Source organism: Trichoderma camerunense, assembly GCF_050948025.1.
Source record: "Trichoderma camerunense strain CBS 138272 chromosome Unknown V8C40scaffold_12, whole genome shotgun sequence".
Lineage (NCBI taxonomy): Eukaryota > Fungi > Ascomycota > Sordariomycetes > Hypocreales > Hypocreaceae > Trichoderma > Trichoderma camerunense.
This window is the reverse complement of record NW_028145358.1, coordinates 406358-429435: the sequence shown is the minus strand read 5'-3', so window position 1 is coordinate 429435 and position 23078 is coordinate 406358. Positions and strand designations below refer to the sequence as shown.

The 23078-nt window shown below is 51.5% G+C and overlaps 6 protein-coding genes across 6 annotated transcripts; 1 reads left to right on the top strand and 5 right to left on the bottom strand.

Moving 5' to 3' along the window:
* Positions 1-33: 33 nt before the first annotated feature.
* On the bottom strand, positions 34-2292 carry V8C40DRAFT_43416 (uncharacterized protein). Its single transcript, XM_083222974.1, has 3 exons — positions 2118-2292; positions 1898-2056; positions 34-1826 (listed from the first exon to the last, which is right to left on the bottom strand). Exons 1-3 carry the CDS (start codon positions 2187-2189, stop codon positions 180-182), a joined length of 1878 nt encoding a protein of 625 aa, XP_083071567.1. The 5' UTR covers positions 2190-2292; the 3' UTR covers positions 34-179.
* A 1588-nt stretch (positions 2293-3880) lies between these two features.
* V8C40DRAFT_249027 (uncharacterized protein) lies at positions 3881-4922 on the bottom strand. The gene has a single exon (XM_083216669.1). The coding sequence runs from the start codon at positions 4260-4262 to the stop codon at positions 3927-3929; it is 336 nt and encodes a 111-aa protein (XP_083071566.1). The 5' UTR covers positions 4263-4922; the 3' UTR covers positions 3881-3926.
* Positions 4923-9594: 4672 nt separating this feature from the next.
* On the bottom strand, positions 9595-12140 carry V8C40DRAFT_43318 (WD40-repeat-containing domain protein). Its single transcript, XM_083222973.1, has 5 exons — positions 12075-12140; positions 11185-11894; positions 10711-11117; positions 10002-10627; positions 9595-9945 (listed from the first exon to the last, which is right to left on the bottom strand). Exons 2-5 carry the CDS (start codon positions 11867-11869, stop codon positions 9858-9860), a joined length of 1806 nt encoding a protein of 601 aa, XP_083071565.1. The 5' UTR covers positions 11870-11894; positions 12075-12140; the 3' UTR covers positions 9595-9857.
* A 2700-nt stretch (positions 12141-14840) lies between these two features.
* On the top strand, positions 14841-18072 carry V8C40DRAFT_249018 (dynamin-like GTPase VPS1). Its single transcript, XM_083216668.1, has 6 exons — positions 14841-15193; positions 15312-15446; positions 15523-16909; positions 16992-17259; positions 17313-17397; positions 17458-18072. The coding sequence occupies exons 1-6, from the start codon at positions 15132-15134 to the stop codon at positions 17624-17626; spliced, it is 2106 nt and encodes a 701-aa protein (XP_083071564.1). The 5' UTR covers positions 14841-15131; the 3' UTR covers positions 17627-18072.
* Positions 18073-18152: 80 nt separating this feature from the next.
* V8C40DRAFT_43294 (CoA-transferase family III domain-containing protein) lies at positions 18153-19771 on the bottom strand. The gene is made up of 2 exons (XM_083222972.1): positions 19515-19771; positions 18153-19361 (listed from the first exon to the last, which is right to left on the bottom strand). The coding sequence occupies exons 1-2, from the start codon at positions 19582-19584 to the stop codon at positions 18250-18252; spliced, it is 1182 nt and encodes a 393-aa protein (XP_083071563.1). The 5' UTR covers positions 19585-19771; the 3' UTR covers positions 18153-18249.
* Positions 19772-22046, bottom strand: V8C40DRAFT_43293 (Zn(II)2Cys6 transcription factor domain-containing protein). Its single transcript, XM_083222971.1, has 4 exons — positions 21804-22046; positions 21540-21691; positions 20806-21469; positions 19772-20720 (listed from the first exon to the last, which is right to left on the bottom strand). The coding sequence occupies exons 1-4, from the start codon at positions 21883-21885 to the stop codon at positions 19960-19962; spliced, it is 1659 nt and encodes a 552-aa protein (XP_083071562.1). The 5' UTR covers positions 21886-22046; the 3' UTR covers positions 19772-19959.
* Positions 22047-23078: the final 1032 nt, after the last annotated feature.

The window sequence follows — 23078 nt, the reverse complement described above, 5'->3', positions numbered from 1 at the left end:
GCTCAAGCACGAGGCCCGGCCTGCTCGTATCGAAAATCACATCCGTGACGGCTTCTCTTGTTGTTTGGGAATATGCTGAAGAAGAAAAAGCCAATTGCTGCATTAATAGAGAAAGATGGCAGTTGGAAGAGAAGGCATCCATGGCATGTTGGATAGGTAGTGGAGTTTCCACGGCATGCTCAGAGGAATCCGCCTTCGGGACCAACGACACCAACGCTGTTGCGCCAGGGGCACCGTCGATCTTGCTTCTGCCATTCTCGGCTCCTGGGCGGAGGAACGGTATCGCGGTGGCTGTGGCTCACGTCGGCCCGTCGCGCGCTGAGGGGCTGCTGGGAAGAATCCATCTCAGCGACGCTTGCTCGGCGGCTGTCTCCGCTGGTGTTGGTCTGGACTACCAGTAAGCTGCTGGTGCTCGAGAGCCTTCTGGTAAATTCAGAGAAACTCAACCTTTTGGAACTAGAGCCGGATCGGCGGTTGTCAGAGTCGCCGTTTCGCGAAGCAGCATCTTCGCCGCCCCTGCCGGCAGAGACTGGGTTCAAGTGAGGCGTGCTCTGGGTCCTCTGCGATGCATTGAGGCGGCTCTTGGCGTGGGCCGTATGCGGTCGCGAAGGGGGGGATTGTGAAGTCGGCGGTGCCGCGACCGCTGTGCCGGCATGGTAGCTCAAATGAGCCCTAGAGATGGTGGGACGCCGCGATCCGGGTTCCCTGGGTGAATCCCCATGTCGGTCTGCAATGAAAGCCAATGCTCTTTGAGCCGAGGGGGAAATGATAGGGCTTCTGTCATAGCCAAGGTCTTGCTCATCCGCAGAATGCGCGTTGTCATCTGAATCGAAATCCTCGTCCAAGTCAAGAGGCGCGACCTCAGGATTATACGTATTGCGCACAGCCGCCCGCTCCGCGCGCTGATTCGCTTCTCTCTGTTTACGCTTGCCCTCTACTTCGTGCATGAGAGCATCGAAGCGGGCGATGGAACTGAACGTCTCCTGACCAGGGACATTCGTTTGGGCCCATGGAATATGGCCCATCTGAAATGCTCTATCGAGGATCGTCTCTCCGGGGGCAGGCGGCGCGTGGACGTCGAAGCCCAGGGGCGCCTCCATCGGCGATCCTAATGCTTCACTACCACGCGTAGGCGAGCTGAGGGTAGAGGAACGCCCCTGAGCCGCCGTCCAGCCCTCAATCAGCTCTCCTTGGTAAATCGAATCTCTGATAGCAGGCAGCCCTGGCTCGCCATGCATCGGCCCGGTATAGATTTGGCCGGGAACCGCAAATGCCTTCTGGACAGGGTGCTGACTGATGCTAGATGGCGAAGAGATGTCGCTACGCTTGGACCGCAGGCTCGGCGAATCGGAGCTGAAGGTAGCGGGCCGCTCGCGAGTCCCCGATGAATACGTAGCGCTGGAGTTCTTGTGCTGTAGAGGCCGCACATCTGGACGACTGCCGCTCGCTTGATTCTGATTTCCGCTGCCTGGCCTGGTAAAGTACTCTGGAGCTTCGCGGCTTCGCGGGCTGAAAGGGCTCGAAAATACCGGCGTGGTGTTTCCATCTTGTGCCATGGGGTTCTTCTTGGCCAAGATAAACTGAGCCCAGTCGTGAAGGCTGGTGTTGTGATCATCTGGCAGCGTTCGAAACCACAGAGTACTGGTCCCAGCTTCTTTGCTCGCTATTAACCCCACGGATCGACTGGAGCGGCGCTTTCGCTCCTTGTCAGTTATGGTAACAACAAGTGTAGGCAGGATAGGCCCTTGCTTGCGGTAGGAAAGCATTTGGACTTGACAATCGAGGACGCAGCTCGTGGGCCACTGATAGGCGGGTTCCACATCATCCTATAGAGAAATGCGCCCGTTAGAAGTTGCATATATTCGACGAGCGGCAGGAACAGTGTATCAGCGCTTACTTTAGACTTGAAGAGAGAGATACAGTATTCGTCGGTATACACCTTGGTAAGAGGCTTTGGCTCAGAGGCATTTGACTTCGCACTATTACCAAACTGTCCAAACTGTCGCTCTTTCTGCTTGTTGATTGCAGTTCGTCTGCCAACGAGGATATATCGGGTCTGTAGAGGAAGTAAATCAGATGTTGCCCCGTTGAAGAAAGATGGGGGTCTTCAAGCATACCTTCCATTGCGCCTTGGAGAGAATGTGGTTTCGGTCCGGAGGAACAAGGAGAAGGCCGTCGAGAAACTCCATGGCGGGCGGCTGTGAGGCTGTGAGGCTGCTCCTGAAAGACAAGACACAGAAGGAAAAGGACGGGGGATGTTAGTCGTCCGGTTCTAAATGCACATGCTGAGGAGGAAAACGAGCAAAGACGAAATCGCCTCTCTCTCGATCGAGTACATGTGCGTAAGAGTATAGGTCAAGCAGCCGGGCTCTTGAAGTGATGGAGAAGTTGGACAATGGGGATTGTCTCCTATCTTGTCGTCTCCTCTTTTTTACCTCGTCTGGTCGTCCGTCGGATGGAAACCGTACAAGGCTCAGCAAAGCGAAAACAACGAGGCCGCAGTGGGTCAAGAGATGGTATTAACGGATATCAACAAGAAAGAGAAGAAACGGCGAAATGAGGGATTCGCCGGAACGGAGCCATGGGGAAGAGGAAAGCAAAAGCTGAAATACTAGGCCTAGCACTTAAATGAAGGGCCCCGGGCTGGTTTTGTCCGGAGATGGTGGGGACGAAGCTTTAGCTGCCAAACCCGAGTTTCCAGACGACGATCCGGTATTCAGGCGGGCGGAACAGACCAGAAACAGACGCTGTGCTGCAGTGCCATGCGAGGCGCACAGGCACAGGGCGCTGGAAACACTCGCTGAGGCGCTGTAAATGACGGAGGGCCGCCACCGGCGCAGCGCTGAGAGGCGCAACCGAAGCCCACCGCGAAGGAACCAGGCGTGATCCATGTACCTGGCTGGAGGTTCGTGATGCAGGATACTTCCAGAATGAGTGGGCACCGGCGGAAATCAGCGCTAGATTGCGACGCAGGGCATGTCTCGTCGTAACGGGCACAGGCGCCAAAGTACATGCAGCCCTCCGGCACTAGAAGCGCACGCCTAAGCCCCTGCTGTCCCCTAAAAGACTAACGAAGCCTAACGAACAGCCGGTGGGCCACGCCGTGGACGCGACATTCCAAGGGTTCCTGATAAATTGCATCCCCACCAATTCATTGATACTGCGCTGCGCTGCATCTGCTAGTACCTACATGAGACCGTGGGGTCCCTAATAATAAGGAGGCTCTTTTCATTACCAATCTGCACGGGGAGGGGCATCGATGGATATCATACTTTGCGAGTTGTGATAGTATATTAGTACCTGACTATCACTGCGGGCACAGAGTGAGTTGATTTAGTATTCAATCACCGAGAGTACAATTACAGCCAGTACCCGAACCTAGGATACCGGCCGGCCGGCAATTGATCCATCCACCTCGATATTAAGTTACCACCGCTTCCCGCGCTGGAATGGACGGAATGGAGCATGGAAGTTTTTCAATTGCACTAACAAGTGCCTTGGAAGAGGTCGAATTCCAAATGGAGATGCGATTTTGCCACCCCATCTAATAGCGTATAGTACCGTACCCGTAAACCCGCAAACCCGCAAAGGTATCTTCCAAGTCCCTCCCGCAGATACTACGGGTGGTAGATACCTCCACGATACTAACAACGCCTCATGGAGTTCGGATGCGCCTTCATTTTCAATTTTCAAAAGGTTCCGTTTGTCCTTCTGGGAAAGAGCCGTGGACTTAGACATACCCGACAGTTATTGGAAAGTTGCGTCAGAGTAGCGGAGCGTCCTGTGCTCCCTTTCCCCACCAAAAGTCTCCAGCGGTAATCACATGTACTCCATAATCTCATCAGCTTCGAAAAAGTTTCTCCGTACCATCAACGCCTAGACTCCCGCAAACGGATTTCAAGCCATTTCGCTCTGAGCTCTGAGAGTCAGACACGCTGCGAGGCTTGACAAATGAATGCACTGCCTGGGACTGCGTGAGATTGGCTTCCATTGTCATATCCACTTGGGCCATTAGCGGTAAGTTGCCCTCGGACAGCACTGCAGTTACAGGTCAATGGCAGGAATAGGAGCAGGCGGCCATGTTCCTTGAGTCTCCTACCTAGCACTGACTGTACTGTCCGATGCAGGCCTGCATGTGCTTGTACGAGTAGTCGTACGCTTAGCCGCCTCGACATCCAGGAACAAAAGTATGCGTTGCAGTCGATTCTGCTGCCAAGGACCGGGGCTGCCAGCAAGTGCCAGGCCATGAGCATCCGTATCATGTCGGGGTGGCGACGGGAGCGCGGAGTGGCTCCTTAATTCTCTTCTAGCAAAGTCTATGGAATAGCGCCTCGACGCTTGGCCGTCAAAACGGGCCAGCCTCGGCCAGGGGGCCAGGAACAGCACAACATCGCTGAAAAGCCACGGCTTACTTGTGTGGTATCATCACAGCAACACAACACACCAAAACGAGCCACACCATCGCAAACCTCCCTCAAATTCGCCCGGCGCCGAAAGGAAATGCTACTCGTCATGTGCAACTGGGCGCGAGTGCTTGGATTTACAGCCATACGAGCCCTGATCGCCGTGACTATGGCTACGTCCGTCATTAGCCGTCTTGACCATCACATTTACTAGCGGTTCGGGTACACCCAGAATGGAGTAGGCCGTCGCCGCCGTCTGTTAGTTTACTCAGTCCAGATTGCAATAGTCAGCTCTCTACCAGTGTTATCACATCACCCTGTCGAGTACGAAGTACAAGGAAGGAGAGAATCACGACTATACATGATATCATATTGGCATGCTCACACAGCCACGTCGCATATCGATGCACTCATGAAGCATTATCGTACTGCTCAGTAGCACAGGACACTGTCATGCACGAATACTTTTTCGATCAAGCCCTCCACCAGTAAAGAAGAAATAATCGAGGCTGACCTGATGCATGCAGGAGCGGGTACTATGAGATGGCGATTATGGATCCCGCCTCTCCACTGCCTCTCCATGCTGTACTGTATGTTTTGTATGGAGTCTGGAATATTGACAATACGAGTACCTGCTTGGACACGCACTCGCATACAAATCGATGCTACTACTAGCATTTCACTATGCCATGAAAAGAGGCATCTATACCGCAAACTCGTACAAAACAAGGCAAAGGTGGCACACTACTTTGAAGAACAGATGCAGAGCCGAAAGGCCTTGGCTAGTCATCCGCCGAAAAAGTAGCAGAAAACATTGGAAAATTTGGGTATAGCATGGAACAATCCCGGTACAGACTCCCCACCAACAAGGAACTTCATGTTATTCTTCTTGTCCTTCTTCTTCCCTCCCAAAGAAAAAATAAATTGTCACATGAGGAATATGCGCCACACTTACAGATGTTTCGGATCCCCCCTAAGGCAAGGGAACACAGGCAACACAGAAAGAAGAAAAGAAGAAGAAGAGAAAAGGAAAAAACTCGGGGAAGCCGGGGTGTTGGTACTACACTCCTGGTGCGAGTACCGTACTGTACCTGCATGTCAGGCACAGATCTGCTCATTGGCCAAAATCGACCGTTCAACTAATGCACGGCTGCATCTCACGACGGTGGCGACTCATGGCATCCTGTTTCTCCTTTTCCGGGTGCAGCTTGGACGGAATGCTACGTAGTCGGCGGCAAGCATCAGAATCAGACGATATGACGGTCAAGGCATGTGCCCCCATCCCAATACGGAGCCGTGCCACTTACAAACACCGTCTGTCTGTATCTGGATGGAGCATTCGGGGCGCCGGCGGTAAACACTCGCAGTCAAGAGCTCGATGCGCCCGCCTTTTAGCCGCTTGCCCCAAGATCTTTTGTTGTCGAAGCTAGGCCTCGGTGGAAGACCCAAGGTGACATCGGTGTCGAATTCATCTGCCTCGGTGCAGCCAATAAAGCTTCATCGATGGAGAGTACTGTGATCGCTAGCCTCCATCTTGATCTACGATCAGTTTGAAACTCTAGCTTATTGGCCGGGTACAGACACATAGATGGCCAGTGCTCTTGGAATCTTCGGGCCAACGTCCAACTTTGGGCGACGTCTGATGTTACCCTACCTTGTGCCGCTACCGTCTTGTTAATATTACTGGGGTGTGCCCCAGAGCTGCGCAAAATCTTAGACGGCGAACGGGCGCCGATGTACACCCCATCCAACGTTCGGTGCGAAACCCGTCAGCACCGGTCGTCTTTTCGTCGGTCCCGTAACGAGATGAAGAACTGTGCCTCCTTGCATACTCGTGCATCACAGCTTTCCTTTTGCTGGTATGTGATAGAACAGCCTTGGAAACGCTTATCCAGAGGCCCATGCTGTGCCTATGTGCGGAATTACGATACCGCCGAGGCAGCCCCCTTTATCCCGACTTACAGAGAAGAGGGAAACATGATACAGGTACAACTGATTACTGTTCTCACCACCAACTACATCATCGGTGCATCAAGGTCCGCAATTGCACATTTCCTGTCCTAAAGGACAGCGGGACGGTCGACAGAGTCTCAGTAGTAATGCAGAGCACCCGTATTTACTACTACTACAGAGCAGCATCTGAATTGACTCCGCCTCTTGAACATTCTACCTCTCCTCGGCCGGCAAAGCCCTATTTACACGATACTACTACTCTAGAGAGCAAGATTCTTGGCATATGGCGCCACCTTGCGTCACTTCGATTTACAAAGGCACATCCATTGTGTAACCCGTCATAGGTTCATGAGATAATGTGACAGGTAGGACAGCCTGACCTTTACTGGGAATGGAGTTGCTGGTGAAACCTCCTCTTTCATTTCCTGGTTGTCGTGTACTGCCAAAGCGGAGTGAGGACAGCCTCGCCAAGCATATCTGTGCTTGTCTTGCTACTACCTACTTGCTCCCGGGCTCGCCGAGCCGATCTGTGTTTGTCTCCGAGAAGAAATGTCCAAATAGAGGATCTGCGCTGCAGTAGATCCAGCACAATTCTGCTGCCATGTGAATCAACTCGGTGGATGACTGCTCCTCCTGAGTGCAGTGTAAGACAACATGGAAGACATGTATGTCAGCAATACGGATGCTTCCATACAGTCAAAGCGTTGCATCAACCCCCGGCATGTCAGGAAGATGCTCTGGATACCAAGCGGGAAAATCTTCCGGATGCTGACCTAGCTGCTTCCAATTGCCCTGTTGTCGATTCTTAATTTGCGCAGGCGATCAGGCCACATGCCACATGCAAGTCCGAGTACAAGTCCAAGCCGAGCCGCAGAGGAGACAATGGGTCCAAATGCAAATGCATACAGGTAGTACTACCTACTTGCACTGCTACAGTACTGCTGGCCGTTGATTTCGCCTTCAGGGACAAAGGGGGATGTACACCGATAGATCGGCCTGGTCGGAAGTTACTTGGCCCATTCGTGTAAGCATCTACTCCGTACAGACGATTTGTTATAGCCGGCTTAGAGACGGTGCTTCTTTACTCTGCTTATTGCGCAGCTAACCTGTTACTCCAATAGTCCATCTAGGCCATATTAGGCATCCAAGATGCTCGGTACTCGCATGGCCATGTGCAGTCTCACGGCCCACCGCTAAGCTCTTTTTTGAAAGTCGTTACTTCGTTACGATTATTGGGACAGATGGCGCAGAGCTGCCAGTGCTAGTGGTGTAATCGACAAAGTTCGCTCCTGTGCCCCTCGCGAATGCCCCAGATTATGTGGGGATATTCTGCGATTTCGTTGCATTCTAGGATCCTTGTCTAATTTCGTTAAGTCGGCTAGGCTCTGGCGAAAGCCGCCAAAAAGCAGAGTCAAAAAGGCGCAGCTACCAGAGCATCGGCAAGCCTTGACGCTTTCCGCGTCCCGATATCAAAGCTCTGTACTTGGCTGTCTCTCTGCGAATCACATCCTAGGTCTCAGGAATCAGCGGCCAACACATGCCTGGGCTTGTTGAAGAAGAAAGGGGTAAGATGCCAGGAAGGCTGCGAGAACCCAGGCGCCTCGTTTCCCTGCGGCTTCTTACGCGGCAGCACGCCAGGGCAGGGTAAAAAAGAACCTTCTCAAAGAGAATTTGGCACGAGCATGGACTTTTTGCCCTGGATGTTGCAGCGGCTGGTGCTTTTAATAGTACCACCTTACCTCTTGCTGCTGTCAGTACTACCATCCAACGGTCTGTTGAAGCGAGGTCCCCGATAGGTACCGAATGCTGGCTATCGGCAGTCTTTCCATGACAGGGTATTGGCATCAAATCAATAATGGCATGGACCCTGGATTGGTGCACACCAAGAGCCAGAGATCAAGGAACGAAATCATCACGGACACATACGGTGCAGCATCCTCACCTTACCAATCGAAACCTCAGTCTACTAATTATAACAGCCCATGGCGGATTGTTGCTAGCACTCTGTAAGTGCTTCATTCATCTGCCTCATTCTCATGCAGAGCACGAGCACGGAGGATTACTGCCACCTACCAGCCTCATCCCAGCAATGCATTAGTCCTCAATCTATCTGCTACACCCCCAGATCTGAAGCTAAAAGATGAACGTCTGCTAAACACTAGCACGAGAAAGAAAGAAAAGAGTAATAACTGATGAATCGGCGAGAACTGACTAACCTGCATCATACCGTACATGCGGGCATGCATGGCAAACCGCCCAGGGCATCCCCCGTCTGATGCTAATCCCAACTGAATACCGAACATGTCACGACTCTGCCGGTTGGCGGTTTATGCTCACGCGACACCGCGCCATTTCGTGCTGTGCCCTTTCCTTTTCCTAACCCTCTCGTTCTCTGTGTTGCATGTGTTTGAATACATTTCATCCCAGTGAAGGGACGCCGGTCTGTTTCTTTTTGGGGACTGGCTGCTAGTCTTTGCTACTTGTTTTGTCATTGCGCCTAGAGCCGCATACGAGAAATTCGTTGCCCCTTTGTTATTTATCCGGAAACAACGGGAGGTTTTCAAAATGTGGCTTGATGAAAGGGACGTTTACTGTAGGCCATGACACACATCATGTCATGACCGACATCCAAAGAAACAAAACACGCTCCGCTGATTTCAGGCCATGCAACTTACTGTACACTAAACTCAGAGTAGCTGGCCACCTGTAACACGCACGAGCAAATAGAGTGATGACAAGGTGAAACACGGTAGTGTGAATGAACCCTGCTACTGTTTGGATTAATATGCAATGGCTGTGCTCTCTCTCCGCAGACTATCGTGCTGCCAGCTTATATGCCATGCATCAAGCACCAAACTGTCACTTATGATGATGGGAGCATGTGGCGCCAATGAAGTTGTAGAGAGATGTTTATTGAATGATTGATGCCCATGTAAACAAAACACACTTCTACACACAATTGTAAACCCGCCCATGGCATCAAAAGAGAAGGAAAAAACCCTTGTAACATCCGCCGCTACCTCTTTGAACGCCTCCCATTAGACAGTTCAGAAGGTTAATATGAGAAAGGGGAGAGAAAAGCTTAAGCAAAGTATACATAAAAGAACAACAAAGAGCCTGCAAGCGAAACTTGAAGGCTAAACCATGATCCCACTTGATGCTAGAGAGTCACGCTTTCGATTTCGCGGTAGCGATGCATTCCTCTCCATTTTCTTCCTCCAATCACTTTCGTTCGGGGCAAATCTCACCGAGGGCCTGCCGTCATGGCCTCACTCTGGATGCCAGGTAAAGGTTTGAGAGATGCCATCTGTTCTTGGACCAGTTGGATCTAAAACTCAGGCCGCAGATGGTTGCCGCTGCTCAACTTCATGCACGGGAGGAGGCTAGTTGTGTCAAAGGTTGCCCGTCTGCTAACAACGCCAATAACGCCCTAAGCTCCAGAGGCCCAGACGGCGGGTTAAGTCCAGACCGATACTTGAGCGCCTAGGTCAGTATCTCGGCCTACGACTCGTCACCCATGCTCCTCCATCCATTGGATCCTCGAAGATGCCTTGCTCGAAGCTCGACGCTTCGTGCCTTGTTGGTCCAGCTACAACTCTAACGTTAGTATACTGTAACTCTTGGGCGTGGGCGGCTGGTGCTTACATTTTGATGCGGCCATCATCTCCACACGATGCCAGCATGCATGGATCTGCAGGGTTCCAGACTACTGCGTTGCATCGCGGTTGATGGCCCTGTAACCGTTCAACAGCGGCTCCAATGTTCTTGTGCCAGATGAGGATGTTGCCATCTTCGCTCCCACTCATGACGAAGCTCTCGTTGGCACCGCCGAATGCGCTGCGGATCAAAAACTCGCCCCCCGTGTGGCCCAGAAACTTGTGGACCGAATTTCTCGTTGCAAGGTCAATCAGCTGAGCCTCGCCGTCCTGTTTGTTCACTAGTAGGTGCTTGGAATCATGGCTGATACTGACGGAGGTTGGCCTCGCTTTTAGCTCCAAGTCGTATTCCAGCTCTCTTGTAGTGGCGTCGTAGACGTGAATGTTTTGTAAATCATCCACTGCCACCAGCAGACGCTCATCGGGGGAACCGCAAAGGTCCTGCACTCGATGCTTTTTGTTCCATTCGATAATATCGTCGTCGTACACGTTAAAGGTGCACAGGCCGTGAACCTTGTCTAAGCTTCCCAAAACAAATGATCTACTGTTCGACGCCCATACACAGCCACTCACTGGCTCGGCAAACTTTCTAAGTGTCTTGATCAAGGTGCCAGTCTAGAAATATCAGATGTCAGTAACTTTCAGTTGATGTCAAATCCAATATTGACTCGCGGTTGGGTTGTTGGGTGGTTTCTTACATTTGTATCCCACAGACGAGCGTACTTATCAAAAGAGCAAGTTATAATCATAGAGTCGTCGGGACTCCAAGCGATGTCTCCAACACCTTCGGTTCCGTGATTTGGGAGAACATGGGTGACGGCAAAGGTTTGTGTATCCCATATTTTGACATGCTCTCGGCTCCCACAAGCCGCCAGACGTGTACCGTCATGAGAAAATCGGACAGACCAGACCTCTCCCCCAAGATCGCCTAGCTCTAGGGCAAATTCGGAGGGAAAGTTTCGTCGGTCACAAAGGTGATCTGAATACAGGGAAGGGGACGATGCCGCCGTATGGTAGAGACACGTATTAATCTGGCTCTGCTTGACGTGGTCAAGTAGTACTGCTAGACGGTTCTCCGGCAGCATTACGGATGGTGAAATGCGTTCTATAAGTCAACGAGTTAGCGAAACGAGTCAATATTGCTAGTAGCGAGCGTTTGGGGATGGCTCAACTGGATAATTCAGACAGCAGTTTTCTTCGAGACTGTCCACGTGCCCCATCCCAGCTGGCCTTTTGCATTAAATCTTCAGTCGACTGGCACATTAACAAGCTTGATAGAAAATGAAGTTTGGTCGTATCGTGATACAGGGGTGTCAACTCTCCCCGCAGCGTCGTTAAAGCTCGAGTGGTATCCTTCTGTTCCAGTAGCTCTAGGAACTTTTGCTGCCGCAGCCAGAATCGCATGACGTCCTTGTCGGAGCCAGAAGTGAGAACAAGACCGTTGCCACCTTCGCTTGTCTCATCTGCTACTGTCGCGCCCCTCAATAGCTCTTCGGCCTCTGCCCACGACCCGGCAAGCACAGCCGATCGAAATGCTGCTACCGTGGGGCTCTCCAAACTGTAGCCGCTCTGCTGGCTAATGTTGTCAGCTGCCGCCTGATAGCCCATATCCGTCAAAGCCTGGATCAATATTCGCGTGACTTCCTCTCGATTATGTCCAAAGTATGTTGTAGGTTGTGATGATGAGCGCCTCTCCCCATTTGACGATCCGTTTGTCACGACACCTGCCTTTCGGCTGCCGTTGGTTGCCATAGAAGACGCCGCATCCCGCTGCGATGTTGGTGTAGTAAAGGAGCCGTTGGATTGAGCGATGTCGGACCCATTCGGTGATCCGGCCATATCCCCGTCGGACAGCATGTTTGTGCCTGCGCCGCCGCGCCGCCTTCGCTTCAGCGGCCTCCCAGCAGTTGCGTCCGCAGCGGCAGACCCAGCGTCTGCAGCAGGAAGGGTATTATGAGGCTCGCCTTCTGGCTGGTAGTCTGAGGACAGTCGTCTTCGTCGGCCTAGAATCTGAGAGGGGGGCTGGAGCAAAGTCGAGGGAGCTCGGCTTGCACTTGAAGACGCTATATTCGTAGCAGTAGCCGGGGCTCTAGCAGAGCTGCCGATGGGGCCGGAGGTAGAGAGAGTGTTGAGTGCCGAAGACGACGTATCAGAGGAGCTCCGAGAGGCTTGCGGAGAGCTTGGGCCGTCGGAGACGTCAACCGAGAGGGCACGAGGGTTCAAGAGTTGGTCCACGTCGACCTCTGGGCGGCAGACGGCCGCGGAATGTTGGGGAGGAGCTTGGTGGCAGGCTGGCTAGAGGCCAGAGGGCGAAGGCAAGCTTCAATCTTGGAGCACGTCGGGAATCTAGGCTTTGAAGCTCCGGGCTGTGAGAGACTGGCTGGCAAGTGACGGGATTCGGGCGGGACTAGCACATACAGCGTGGCTCGCCAAGATGACAACGATACAAGCAAATGCGAGGCTGAGATGCTCGTGTGAGGCCGCAGCAAAAGCGCCGAGCAGACGGAACGAGTCGTCGTGGGAGCGTGCGGGATGAGGAAAATGTTGTCAGAGGGGTTGATGTCCAGATAGGCAGTTGTTGCATGGAGGATTAAGGTTCCGATGAGGATGGCGCCTGTTATGGGATCCGGCTCAGTGGGCAAGTGACGCCTCAGTGGCTGAAGCGGGCAGCTGCTGGGGAACGCCGTATTTCAGCTTTCAGTGGCAGCTTACAGCGCCCGATTTCGGTAGGTAGGTATTTGGTCGCTGGAACAGGCCAATCCTGTACCGAATGTTGCTCCTGAGGATATGGAACACGGGCTACATCGGTGCGCGCATTCACTTGATTATTGATATTAATTTACAAGATTTGATGCTACATGCGTGCAAGGTGGCAGCTGGAGGCGTAATGCGGTATCTCCCTATTAGCGGCCCGTGGCGACAAGCTACAGCGCGCTACCAAAGCGTCTTTACGGGGTGACGGCACAACTCTCTCTCTGACAGCTGCTTGCTGGTGCTCGGGTGGTGGTGTCATCAACCTCACTAAGAGCATCATGGATATTACATACATGTCTGGTGCTTAATAGATCAATTTCTATAAGTACGATGAAAGCCGCTGTTACGGACAACATCGAAGCGTGCTATACTGTAGCATCACACAGCGGCTAGTTTTAGTGTGAAGCAGGGAGTGTAGAGGATAGATGGATGGATTATGTGGGCAATGATACAAGCAGACGCCGGCCGCAAATACCCGTATTACCTACCTAGTAGTACTGAGTTGATGGTTTCAGAAACGTCGGTACATACAGGTACTTACTTTAATCAGGGCCTATTGAAGATCAATAACAGTACCTTACCGTCTACTACACATATGATTTCCAATTACTAGATGCAGGGTACTCCGTGTAACCGTGTATCAAATGCGAATGGCACCAGGAGGTACTTGCATGTGCTTGGCCATTGGCTCCTCTTCAGGGTCCTTTTAGGCGCCGATGATAATATCCCACCAGGTTTCCGATTGCATGCTTCATACCTAGCCACCGCTGGTTGGGCTGCAAGTATCCAAGCTGCATATTCGGTGCTTGTTGAGTGGCTCCCGATCCAGTTTCCCCTGCTTGAGACCCCGATGCATGTGCCATCTACGACTACTTGAAACGATGCCGGCTGCAAGGGAGGGTTGGTGAAGAGCATGAAGTGTATGGCTGGGAACTATCGTCTCCTGGATAGACATCTCTAAGCTATACAGACACTAGCTGCCATAATAGTACCTAACATGTTAGTAGATACCTGATATCAAGTGATTGGTACCCTTCGTTCGCATTAAAGACTGAATCATGCGTTGGTACCTAATGAGCACTTGGGTGTCTCTGTGGGGTTGTTTACGATTTACTGGTTTAGTCGGTAATAAGTCGTGTGAATAGTTGCTGTTACTGCTAAGAAACTGGCTAGGTAGGTAGACATGCCATGGTGAAGGGATTGCTTTGTGCTCAGATCTTTGTTTGCTGCTTTAATCCAGCCGTAATACTGAGTAAAGTAAGGACTGAGAGTATATTACATTGAATGAAGTTTGGAAGAAGGCTACTATAAGACGAAGTTGTACTTATAAGCCCTTTGGCATGAACTACTAACATGTATGGATTGCCAAGGCTGCTGCTCAACGCTGTGAGTCGAAACGACGTAATCGCCCACGTCGATTTAATTTATCCTAAGCCAGATACAGAGCCGTTCATGTCGTCAGCCAGCCTTGTGGGTATTCAGGCGCGGTGAAATGAATGGAATGGTACCTGACCTGACCTGACCATGTGTCTTGCAAATGAAATGCGCGCGTTCGACTTACATCGATTGGCTGTGCTTGGCTGGTGCCCAAACGGGCTGTGAGTGAGTGTGAGTGTGACTATGTATGACTGGGAGCCCTCTTTCTGTCACCTTCTTTTCTATTCTGGCTATAGTTCATACTCCATACTGTGATTTAATTTGACTTCCATTGGTTTTCTGCTAAGCCCAGGACATGATGGTGTCAATCACAGATTTCAATGTGGCGCCTCACTGTTTGTCCACATCATCGAGTGACGTTAGCCCCTGCTAGGCTGCTAACTTTTTTCCTTCTGTCGCTGTGCCCGTGCCAGTGCAATGCAGTGGACATGTGCAAATGTGCTGCTACCGCTCCCAACACACCAGCCTCACGCTAACTGTAAGTACCAGTAACAGCACAGCACTCCGTATCTCTCACCCGCTATCAGCTGCATCGCCACATGTGGCTGGACTCCCCTGCCAGGGCACCGCACCCGAACCCGCCTAGCCTTCCCTTGTCGGGCTCTGCATCTTGCGAGTCCCTCCTAATCCATCCAAACCCATAAACTCGCATCTTGTCCAACCCTCTGCCTGGTAGCGGCTCTCCGCCATTTTCTGCGATTTCAGGATAGCTGCAAGCGCCTTTTGGGAGAGCCAAGTTCTGTGCAAGCCGACACCTGCGCTGGAATCTCCTTTTCTTCTCTCTTCACCGTATCGTCTCCCCGGCTTATCCAACAAAGACACCCCGCCACTTCGTTCGCGATAGCCTCCCCCCTTACAACCAGGGCTTCTACTCCGCCTCTCCTCCCGACATCTCGACGATCAACGCATACAAGACACACGCTCGACCATGAGCACGCCCAACGCTTCGCTTGCCCAGCCGGGCGGCATCACCGACCCTGCTCTGATCCAGTGAGCCTCTTCTGCTCCCGCTTCTGTTACTGCGTTGCTGGTGCTCCGGCTTCTGCTGGCCTCGCAACGCCCCTCTCGCCCGTGGGCCATGTTACTGACTCGCTCTTCTTGCTTCTAGGCTCGTCAACAAGCTTCAGGATGTTTTCGCAACTGTCGGAGTCAACAACCCCATTGATCTTCCTCAGATCGCCGTCGTCGGCAGTCAGTCTAGCGGCAAGAGTTCCGTGCTAGAGAACATTGTCGGCCGTGATTTGTGAGTCCTGCCATCTGGAAGCCCCCTATCTTGACCCTTTCCCAAAAACGGCGTCATGCTAATTGTTTGTCGGTAGCCTTCCCCGAGGTAATGGTATCGTCACGCGTCGTCCTCTCGTCCTCCAGCTCATCAACCGCCCCGCCCAGTCCAACGGCATCAGCCACGAGGACCTCGAATCCGGCGCCGACAAGGCCGCCAACCCGGACGAATGGGGCGAGTTCCTCCACTTGCCCGGCCAAAAGTTCTTTGACTTTGGAAAGATCAGGGATGAAATCTCTAGAGAAACCGAAGCCAAGGTTGGCCGAAATGCCGGAATCTCCCCAGCTCCCATCAACTTGCGCATTTACTCGCCAAATGTCCTTACCCTGACACTGGTTGACTTGCCTGGTCTGACCAAGGTCCCCGTTGGCGATCAGCCCCGCGATATTGAGCGCCAGATTCGAGACATGGTCCTCAAATACATCTCCAAGTCAAACGCCATTGTCCTGGCCGTCACCGCTGCCAACATTGATTTGGCAAACTCGGATGGTCTGAAGCTGGCGCGAGAAGTCGACCCCGAAGGTCAGCGCACCATTGGTGTTCTCACCAAGGTCGACTTGATGGAAGAGGGAACCGACGTCATCGATATTCTTTCCAACCGCATCATTCCGCTGCGCTTGGGCTACGTCCCTGTCGTCAACCGAGGACAGCGAGACATTGACAACAAAAAGGCCATTGGCGCTGCTCTGGAGGCGGAAAAGAACTATTTCGAGAACCACACGGCGTACCGCAACAAGAGCTCCTACTGCGGTACCCCCTACCTTGCCCGCAAACTGAATCTCATCCTGATGATGCACATCAAGCAGACGCTACCCGACATCAAGGCGCGCATCTCCAGCTCTCTGCAAAAGTACAGCTCCGAGCTGGAGAGCCTTGGCCCATCTATGCTCGGCAACAGCTCCAACATTGTCCTCAACGTCATCACCGAGTTCACCAACGAATGGCGTACCGTTCTGGACGGTAACAACACCGAGCTCTCCAGCACCGAACTGTCTGGTGGTGCCCGTATCAGCTTCGTCTTCCACGAGCTGTACTCCAACGGAGTCAAGTCACTCGATCCCTTTGATGTCGTCAAGGACCTTGACATCCGAACCTACCTGTACAACTCGTCGGGTCCCTCTCCCGCGTTGTTTGTCGGCACCACCGCTTTCGAGCTGATCGTCAAGCAGCAGATCAAGCGAATGGAGGACCCAAGTCTGAAGTGTGTGTCTTTGGTGTATGATGAGCTGGTGCGGATCCTCTCACAGTTGCTATCCAAGCAGTTGTACCGCCGATATCCCGCCCTCAAGGAGAAGATGCACAGCACCGTTGTTACCTTCTTCAAGAAGGCCATGGAGCCAACCAACAAGCTCGTCCGAGACCTCGTTAACATGGAGGCGTGCTACATCAACACCGCTCACCCTGACTTCCTCAACGGCCACCGCGTATGTACACCAGCATTTTCCCTGTTCCCCCTTTCCTTTGCCATTTTTCATCCATACGCTAACATGACGTGCGCGCATCTAGGCCATGGCTATTGTCAACGAGCGTCATAACCCCTCAAAGCCTGTGCAGGTCGACCCGAAGACAGGCAAGGCACTGCCAGCTTCCACACCCGCCCGAGCTGGCAGCCCGACTGTCCCAGAGGCCGATGGAAGCTCAAACGGTGGATTCTTTGGAAGCTTCTTCGCGGCGAAGAACAAGAAGAAGGCCGCCGCCATGGAGCCTCCGCCACCCAGCCTCAAGGCTTCCGGCACGCTGTCAGAACGCGAAGTCATCGAGGTTGAAGTCATTAGTAAGCTTTGCCCATATCATTTCAAGGAATTACCAATGCTAACTTATGCATAGAATTGCTCATCTCGTCTTACTACAACATTGTGAAGCGAACCATGACCGATATGGTCCCCAAGGCCATCATGTTCAACCTTGTTCAGTATGTTACCCTACCATGAAAACATGAAATCCAGAAGAGATATTAACCAGTTATTTATAGGCTCACAAAGGATGGCATGCAGCGTGAACTGCTGGAGAACATGTACAAGACCGATAGCATTGACGACTTGCTGAGAGAAAGCGACTTCACCATCCGCAGGCGGAAGGAGTGTCAGCAGATGGTCGAGTCTCTCGGCAAGGCCAGCGAGATTGTCAGCCAAGTGCAGTAGACGAAGAAGGCCAGACACGCATTTCTAGATTGACATGTTAGAATGATTGGGCGACTTATGGCTTTATGAGATGCATGACGCACGATGAACTCGCTCTCCCCCTTTTCCCAAAATCCCCTTTATTTTCTTCTTTTTCGATACCATCGGCTGTTTTCCGGAGGCTAGAGTAAATGAGTAATGAGTCCGCCCAGAAGAGAACGAGAGCTGGGGTGTCGGCAACGTGGGGGGAATATCAGGGTTTTACACTCGTCGGATAGCGGAGTATTTTATTGGAAGAGGCAGGGCTGCTCTTTTTGAGGGGGTCCGGGTTTTGGACTCTTGGGAGAGAGAGAGGCCTGCTTCTGTTAGGTATGTTGGGGGAAGGATTCTCTTTTTTTAGGCTTATAGCATGACAAATTAGAATAACTATTTTCTTTTTCTTAAAAATCATGAAATCCGTTCATATATATTCAGTTGTTTCGTAAACTCCTCCGCTTCGTGTTGCTTTGATGATGACTATAAAGACAGAAAGAAAGAAAGAAAGAAAGAAAGAAGAGGGGAAAAAAGAACATTATTCCTACGCATTTATGTGACTGATGTGGTGTGCAAGCCCATGTACTTATACGTGATATCAAAGTCTGTTGTCACAGTTTGGAATCGCCTCCTCTTTCTTTCAAGACTATCGCCCCATTCTCCAGCTCGTACTGGCCCCCATTCTCCCACCCAACCCACTCCTTCAAGATGTTCTCTCCTCCATAGCCGGCTGCCAAAGGCTCTCCTTCATAGCCTCCTCCTTCTCTGTCAGCGGCTGAATAGCATGGCGTGTCACGCAGTGTCACCGCCGGCCGCTGATCGCCTTCCCTGTCAGGCTGCGACTCCAGCTCCTTGTAATGCAGCACAGGGACGCAGCACGCATCCGTGCCATCGAAAACAGCCTCCCACTCGGTGCGAGTCTTACTCTTGAACGTCTCCGCGAAGAGCGTACGTAGACGAGGCCAGGAAGAAGAATCGTGGCGCTTAGACTCCCAGCCCTGACCATGTAAGCCGAGGCCCTTGATGAGGGCTTGGAAGAATTGGGGCTCAAGAGCACCGACGGACATGTATTCGCCGTCGGAAGTCTCGTATGTGTCGTACCAGGGGCAGCCGCCATCGAGAATGTTGTTGCCTCGCGGGTTATTGCCCAAAGGCGTTTTGAGGGACATGCGGGGGAATGACGCGAGATAGGAGCTGCCATCTACCATGTTTGCTTCGACAACCTGACCCTTTCCAGAAGCGTGCCGTGATATGATGGCAAGGAGCACGCCCTGAGCAAGCATGGCGCCTCCGCCTGCAAAGTCGGCCAGGATGTTCCATGGGGGGAACGGCTTCTCGCCCTGCCTCCCGAGAAGTGCGAGGACCCCGGACGCGGCTAGATAGTTGATGTCGTGGCCGGCCATGTCGGCGTACCTGCCGTCGCGACGAAATCCCGTCATGCGGCCATATATGAGACGCGGGTTGATGGCGAGTAGCTCATCTGGACCAAGGCCAAGCTTCTCCAACACGCCGGGCCGGAATGGGTCAATGAGAACGTCAACGTGCTTTGCGAGGCGCTTGATGAGGGCCACACCGCGAGAGTTCTTTAGGTCAACGATGATGGATGATTTATGGCGGGCAAGCATATCGGGGGTTGGCACTGCGCCTTCGGCATTGGACGGAGGCCTGTCGACGCGGAGAACTGAAGCTCCGGCATCGGCGAGGATGAGACCTGCAAAGGGACCTGATGAAGGTTATTAAGGTGATTATAAAGTTTAAGATGGTAGATAGAAAATAGGTAATTATTAAAATGAGAGCGCGATGAGCGAGGTCCGTATAACGGGTGAATTGTGTGATGAAGCGAAATGGTGGTGAGAAGATGAAAAGATGTGCTTACCAGGAGCAAGACCGGCAAACTCCAAGACTTTGATTCCCTTCAAAGGAGGGGCTGAAGCTGCTGCCGCCATGATTGCAGTATTGATGGCAGCGCCTCTGCGAATCTTAGAGATTGATGCCGGGTCTGATATACTTCTGGATCTTGTCAGAAATTAATTGGGCGGATGAGATGAGCTGAAACCGATGCGGCGGGCGGGCCGAGGTTTAGTGTGTGGGGTAATAGCCGATTGGCCGTGGGAATCATGTTCCGTATAAAGCAGGGGACAGTGTTATTATATGATTGTATTAAAAAGGTTTGTGGTATTATCAATAATCGTTTTCAAAGAATTAAGTGAGGAAGAGGGTGATTGGATCGTAGCAGCATTTCCATAAATTTGTCAAACAGAAAAGGTTAGAGTAGCGACTGTGTAACATTAAGTCGACGCAAGTTGGGGGATGTTGTACTGTCAGCCAGAGAGTTGATAGCCTCTCGCTTGAGAACTGTTCCATCTCGCTCTCAGGGCTTGGATTTCTTCATCCAGTTTGATCCCCGTGCTGGATGATATCTGGCGGAAGCATGATATGAGCGACTCTTGCTGCGACGGATGCGTCATGTCCCTAGCAATCCACAGCAGCCCCGCGATGAGAATAGGATCCCACTGCTCCGCGAAATCATTGCGCGTTGCGGTTCCGGCGATTTGTTGAGCATGCCAGCTCAGCGAAGACAGATGACGCTGGCGGCTAGATAGTCGCAGAAGCCGGGGTTTGCGTAGGAGAAGAAGGCGGGATGATATGTGATAGACAATGTTACACTGCAGCGCAATTGAGCTAGTGTAGACGGGTATCGGAAACGAGGAATCGTTGTCAGCATCGATTTGGCCAGCTTCAACGCTGCGTATTTCCAGGATAGGCTGCATTTCGACCGGGCGGCTGTGGTACCACTGCTGGCAATTTGACCATAGAGAGGACCATTTCGACGAAAAGTATGAGCCTGCAGTTGGGGACATGGGTTCTTGAGTTGCCGACATGTAGAAAGGTGGTGAGGTAGAAACAATATTGCTATTATTGTTGCTATTGAGTAGTTGGAGACAGCTGGCGAGTTGAATAAGACAGGCATTGTAGATGGACTTTGTCGATAATGGAAGAGTACGGTCCGCTGGATCGTGATTCATGGCGAATCCCAAAGACGTCAGCGGTGGTTGATCTGTCAACAATGACGCCGCCAGGTCTTTTGAGCAAGAGTGTATTAGTCAAATGTCCAACTTGGGAGACTTTCTGTAATAGCAGATCATGGGCAAAGACGAAGAACTAACCAATCCTAGAGTGAAATCGCAACAAGGTTTCGAGCGGCTCTCCAAACCCTGAAAAGTTGTTGGTATTCCTCGTGGACTCATCCGATTGGAAAAAAGAGAGCCTTCTCCATTGAGAAGGATTTAGAGTGAAAACTTCTCCCAGGGCCAGTAGCGCCAATCCAATCCGCCTCACCCTTGGCTCTTCAAGAGCAAGAGACGGGTCGGTATCCCGCTGAAGCACTGCAGGTCCTCCATATGCCGAGTTGGACCTAGCTAGCTGGATAGAAGCAGCCGACGAAATCGCAGACAAGATTGACCGTCGTTTCTGTGCAAGTAGCATGATTTCAGTCCCAAAGGAAGATCCTACGTCGCCTGCTTCTATCCACGGCGCGAGGTTATACTGAAAGTGAAGCAGGGTGGCAGTTTCATTTTTCACAGAAGCTGCATGAGTAGTCGTAAAATAGTCTTTCCACTCGGATTGCGGTAGATGAATGGCCGCGAATGGAGAGGCCGTTTTTGACTGAGAACTCGAGCTGCCGATGAAACTTTCCAAGATGTTCTCGTCTCCAGGTCCGAGGAGAGACCGCGGTCCTTCAACATGCAATGACAGCCCCTCATCTTGAGCAGATACCTGGACCTCAGTCGACCGTATCGGAGCCTTTGATGAAGAATTGGTGTTCACAAACTTGCATCATCTCTTGTAAGTAGCCGTTTAACATGCTTAGCGATATGATAAGTCAAGCCGATTAACTCACCCTCACGTTGGAGTAAGATGCAGGTTGCTCTGATGAGGAACCTCCTTTTTCCTGGGCACCAAGCTTTGGGCCTATGACAAAGGTAAGATCCGGGTATTTACAGACAACATTTCTCTCCTGGCAGCTCCCACATTGGGGCTTGCCTTCATCACCTGAAACCAATTAGCAACTGCTTAAGAGTCCAGATTCACCATATATTGAAAGTAATGAGACAAGAATCTAATGAGACACGTAACAAAAGATTTAAAAAGAGAGGAAACATACATTTTCGTCTTCGCTTCCGGCATGAGAGGCAGCCTGTGCGGACTCTCCTTTTGGCGTCTGGGATATTCCGAATGACAGGCATTGCATCGTTTCCGAATATCCAGCAGCGCTACGTCACGATGCACGGCATTGTAGCTCCGCTCACTTCTGAAGCAGCAGCCAATAGCGAATTGGATTCGGCAAGACTGACGCCCACGAGATGTACAGCAGCTGATGGGAGTTGGAATTGGAATAACGTCGAGTTTGGCTCGCTGACTGTTCTTTCGTACTTGGCATACAGAAATCGTTAAAAGCCGATGTTCTAGCGCCCCGCTACTGGGGTGCATGTCGTGTGGGGCAGCCCCGTTAATTGTGCAGGCATTATTGCCAATTAGGGTTAGATGGATGGATAGGCGGCAGACTGGGGCGAAAAAAGCGACAGCTGTGTTAAGTATTTGAATTTATCGTCTGAGTTGCTATGCTTGCCAAGTGGAGGCCAGCGTCCAATTTATTATATAATTATAGTGTAGTTGATCAATAAATTACGGCTGAATCAGTTTGAAGAAGGTAGCTCGCCAGCCGATCCTCACTCATGGTCTTCACAACTTCGTGCAAAAGTCAAGGCATCCCCCAAGCAATATCACGTTATGATTACGAACTGGAGGATGCAAGATGAAGATCCAGTAACTTTATTGCCGATGCCGATGTCGTTGCAGGTACTCCGGTTGCGCTAATGACATCGAGCCAGTTAGTCCGTCACTTTTAATCGTCAACGAGGTTGGTCGATTGACGGACTCCATGATGTTTGTGGCATCTGCTCAGCATGCTAATACGCCCACAATTCACATTCACATTGGAGACACGAAGCAGTTTGGACCGATGGCTGTTGCAGATCAGGTTAAGAATTACAAGGCGCTCTTCACCCAACAACGCAAGCACAGCCTTATTCAAAGGATTGAGGGAGCCGGGCAAGGGGAGGACAAAAAACCGAGACCGAGAAGATTTCAAACACCCACGAGTTAAATTATATACCTATAAAGGGAGTAACTACTATATCTATATTTTATAGATAACTACTATTATATTTATATTTGTTTAGTAACTACTACTATATCTATATTCAGCTATTAACTACTACTATATTTATATTTATCTAGTAACTACTACTGTATTTATATTTGGCTACTAACTGCTACTATATTTATATTTATCTAGTAAAGCTATTATATTTATATTACTGAATGTATGTACTTAATCATTTGCGGTCTCGCTTTTTCTATCATCCGCTTGCTGGGC

Bases quoted from the DNA above. Each gene is read 5' to 3' on its own strand.
- V8C40DRAFT_249018 (XM_083216668.1), top strand. From the start codon at position 15,132: ATGAGCACGCCCAACGCTTCGCTTGCCCAGCCGGGCGGCATCACCGAC. The intron at 15,194-15,311 runs GTGAGCCTCTTC...TCTTGCTTCTAG, and splicing joins ACCGACCCTGCTCTGATCCA to GCTCGTCAACAAGCTTCAGG. The intron at 17,398-17,457 runs GTATGTTACCCT...AGTTATTTATAG, and splicing joins ATCATGTTCAACCTTGTTCA to GCTCACAAAGGATGGCATGC.
- V8C40DRAFT_43294 (XM_083222972.1), bottom strand. From the start codon at position 19,584: ATGGCGGCAGCAGCTTCAGCCCCTCCTTTGAAGGGAATCAAAGTCTTG. The intron at 19,362-19,514 runs GTAAGCACATCT...AACCTTCATCAG, and splicing joins GTTTGCCGGTCTTGCTCCTG to GTCCCTTTGCAGGTCTCATC.
- V8C40DRAFT_43416 (XM_083222974.1), bottom strand. From the start codon at position 2,189: ATGGAGTTTCTCGACGGCCTTCTCCTTGTTCCTCCGGACCGAAACCAC. The intron at 2,057-2,117 runs GTATGCTTGAAG...CTTCCTCTACAG, and splicing joins TCTCCAAGGCGCAATGGAAG to ACCCGATATATCCTCGTTGG. The intron at 1,827-1,897 runs GTAAGCGCTGAT...ATTTCTCTATAG, and splicing joins TCTCTCTCTTCAAGTCTAAA to GATGATGTGGAACCCGCCTA.
- V8C40DRAFT_249027 (XM_083216669.1), bottom strand. From the start codon at position 4,262: ATGATACGGATGCTCATGGCCTGGCACTTGCTGGCAGCCCCGGTCCTT.
- V8C40DRAFT_43318 (XM_083222973.1), bottom strand. From the start codon at position 11,869: ATGCTGTCCGACGGGGATATGGCCGGATCACCGAATGGGTCCGACATC. The intron at 11,118-11,184 runs GTTGAGCCATCC...GTTGACTTATAG, and splicing joins ACTGCTGTCTGAATTATCCA to AACGCATTTCACCATCCGTA. The intron at 9,946-10,001 runs GTAAGCACCAGC...TTAGAGTTGTAG, and splicing joins GATGATGGCCGCATCAAAAT to CTGGACCAACAAGGCACGAA.
- V8C40DRAFT_43293 (XM_083222971.1), bottom strand. From the start codon at position 21,885: ATGCCTGTCATTCGGAATATCCCAGACGCCAAAAGGAGAGTCCGCACA. The intron at 21,692-21,803 runs GTATGTTTCCTC...AATTGGTTTCAG, and splicing joins CCGGAAGCGAAGACGAAAAT to GTGATGAAGGCAAGCCCCAA. The intron at 20,721-20,805 runs GTTAGTTCTTCG...CTTGCTCAAAAG, and splicing joins GCGATTTCACTCTAGGATTG to ACCTGGCGGCGTCATTGTTG.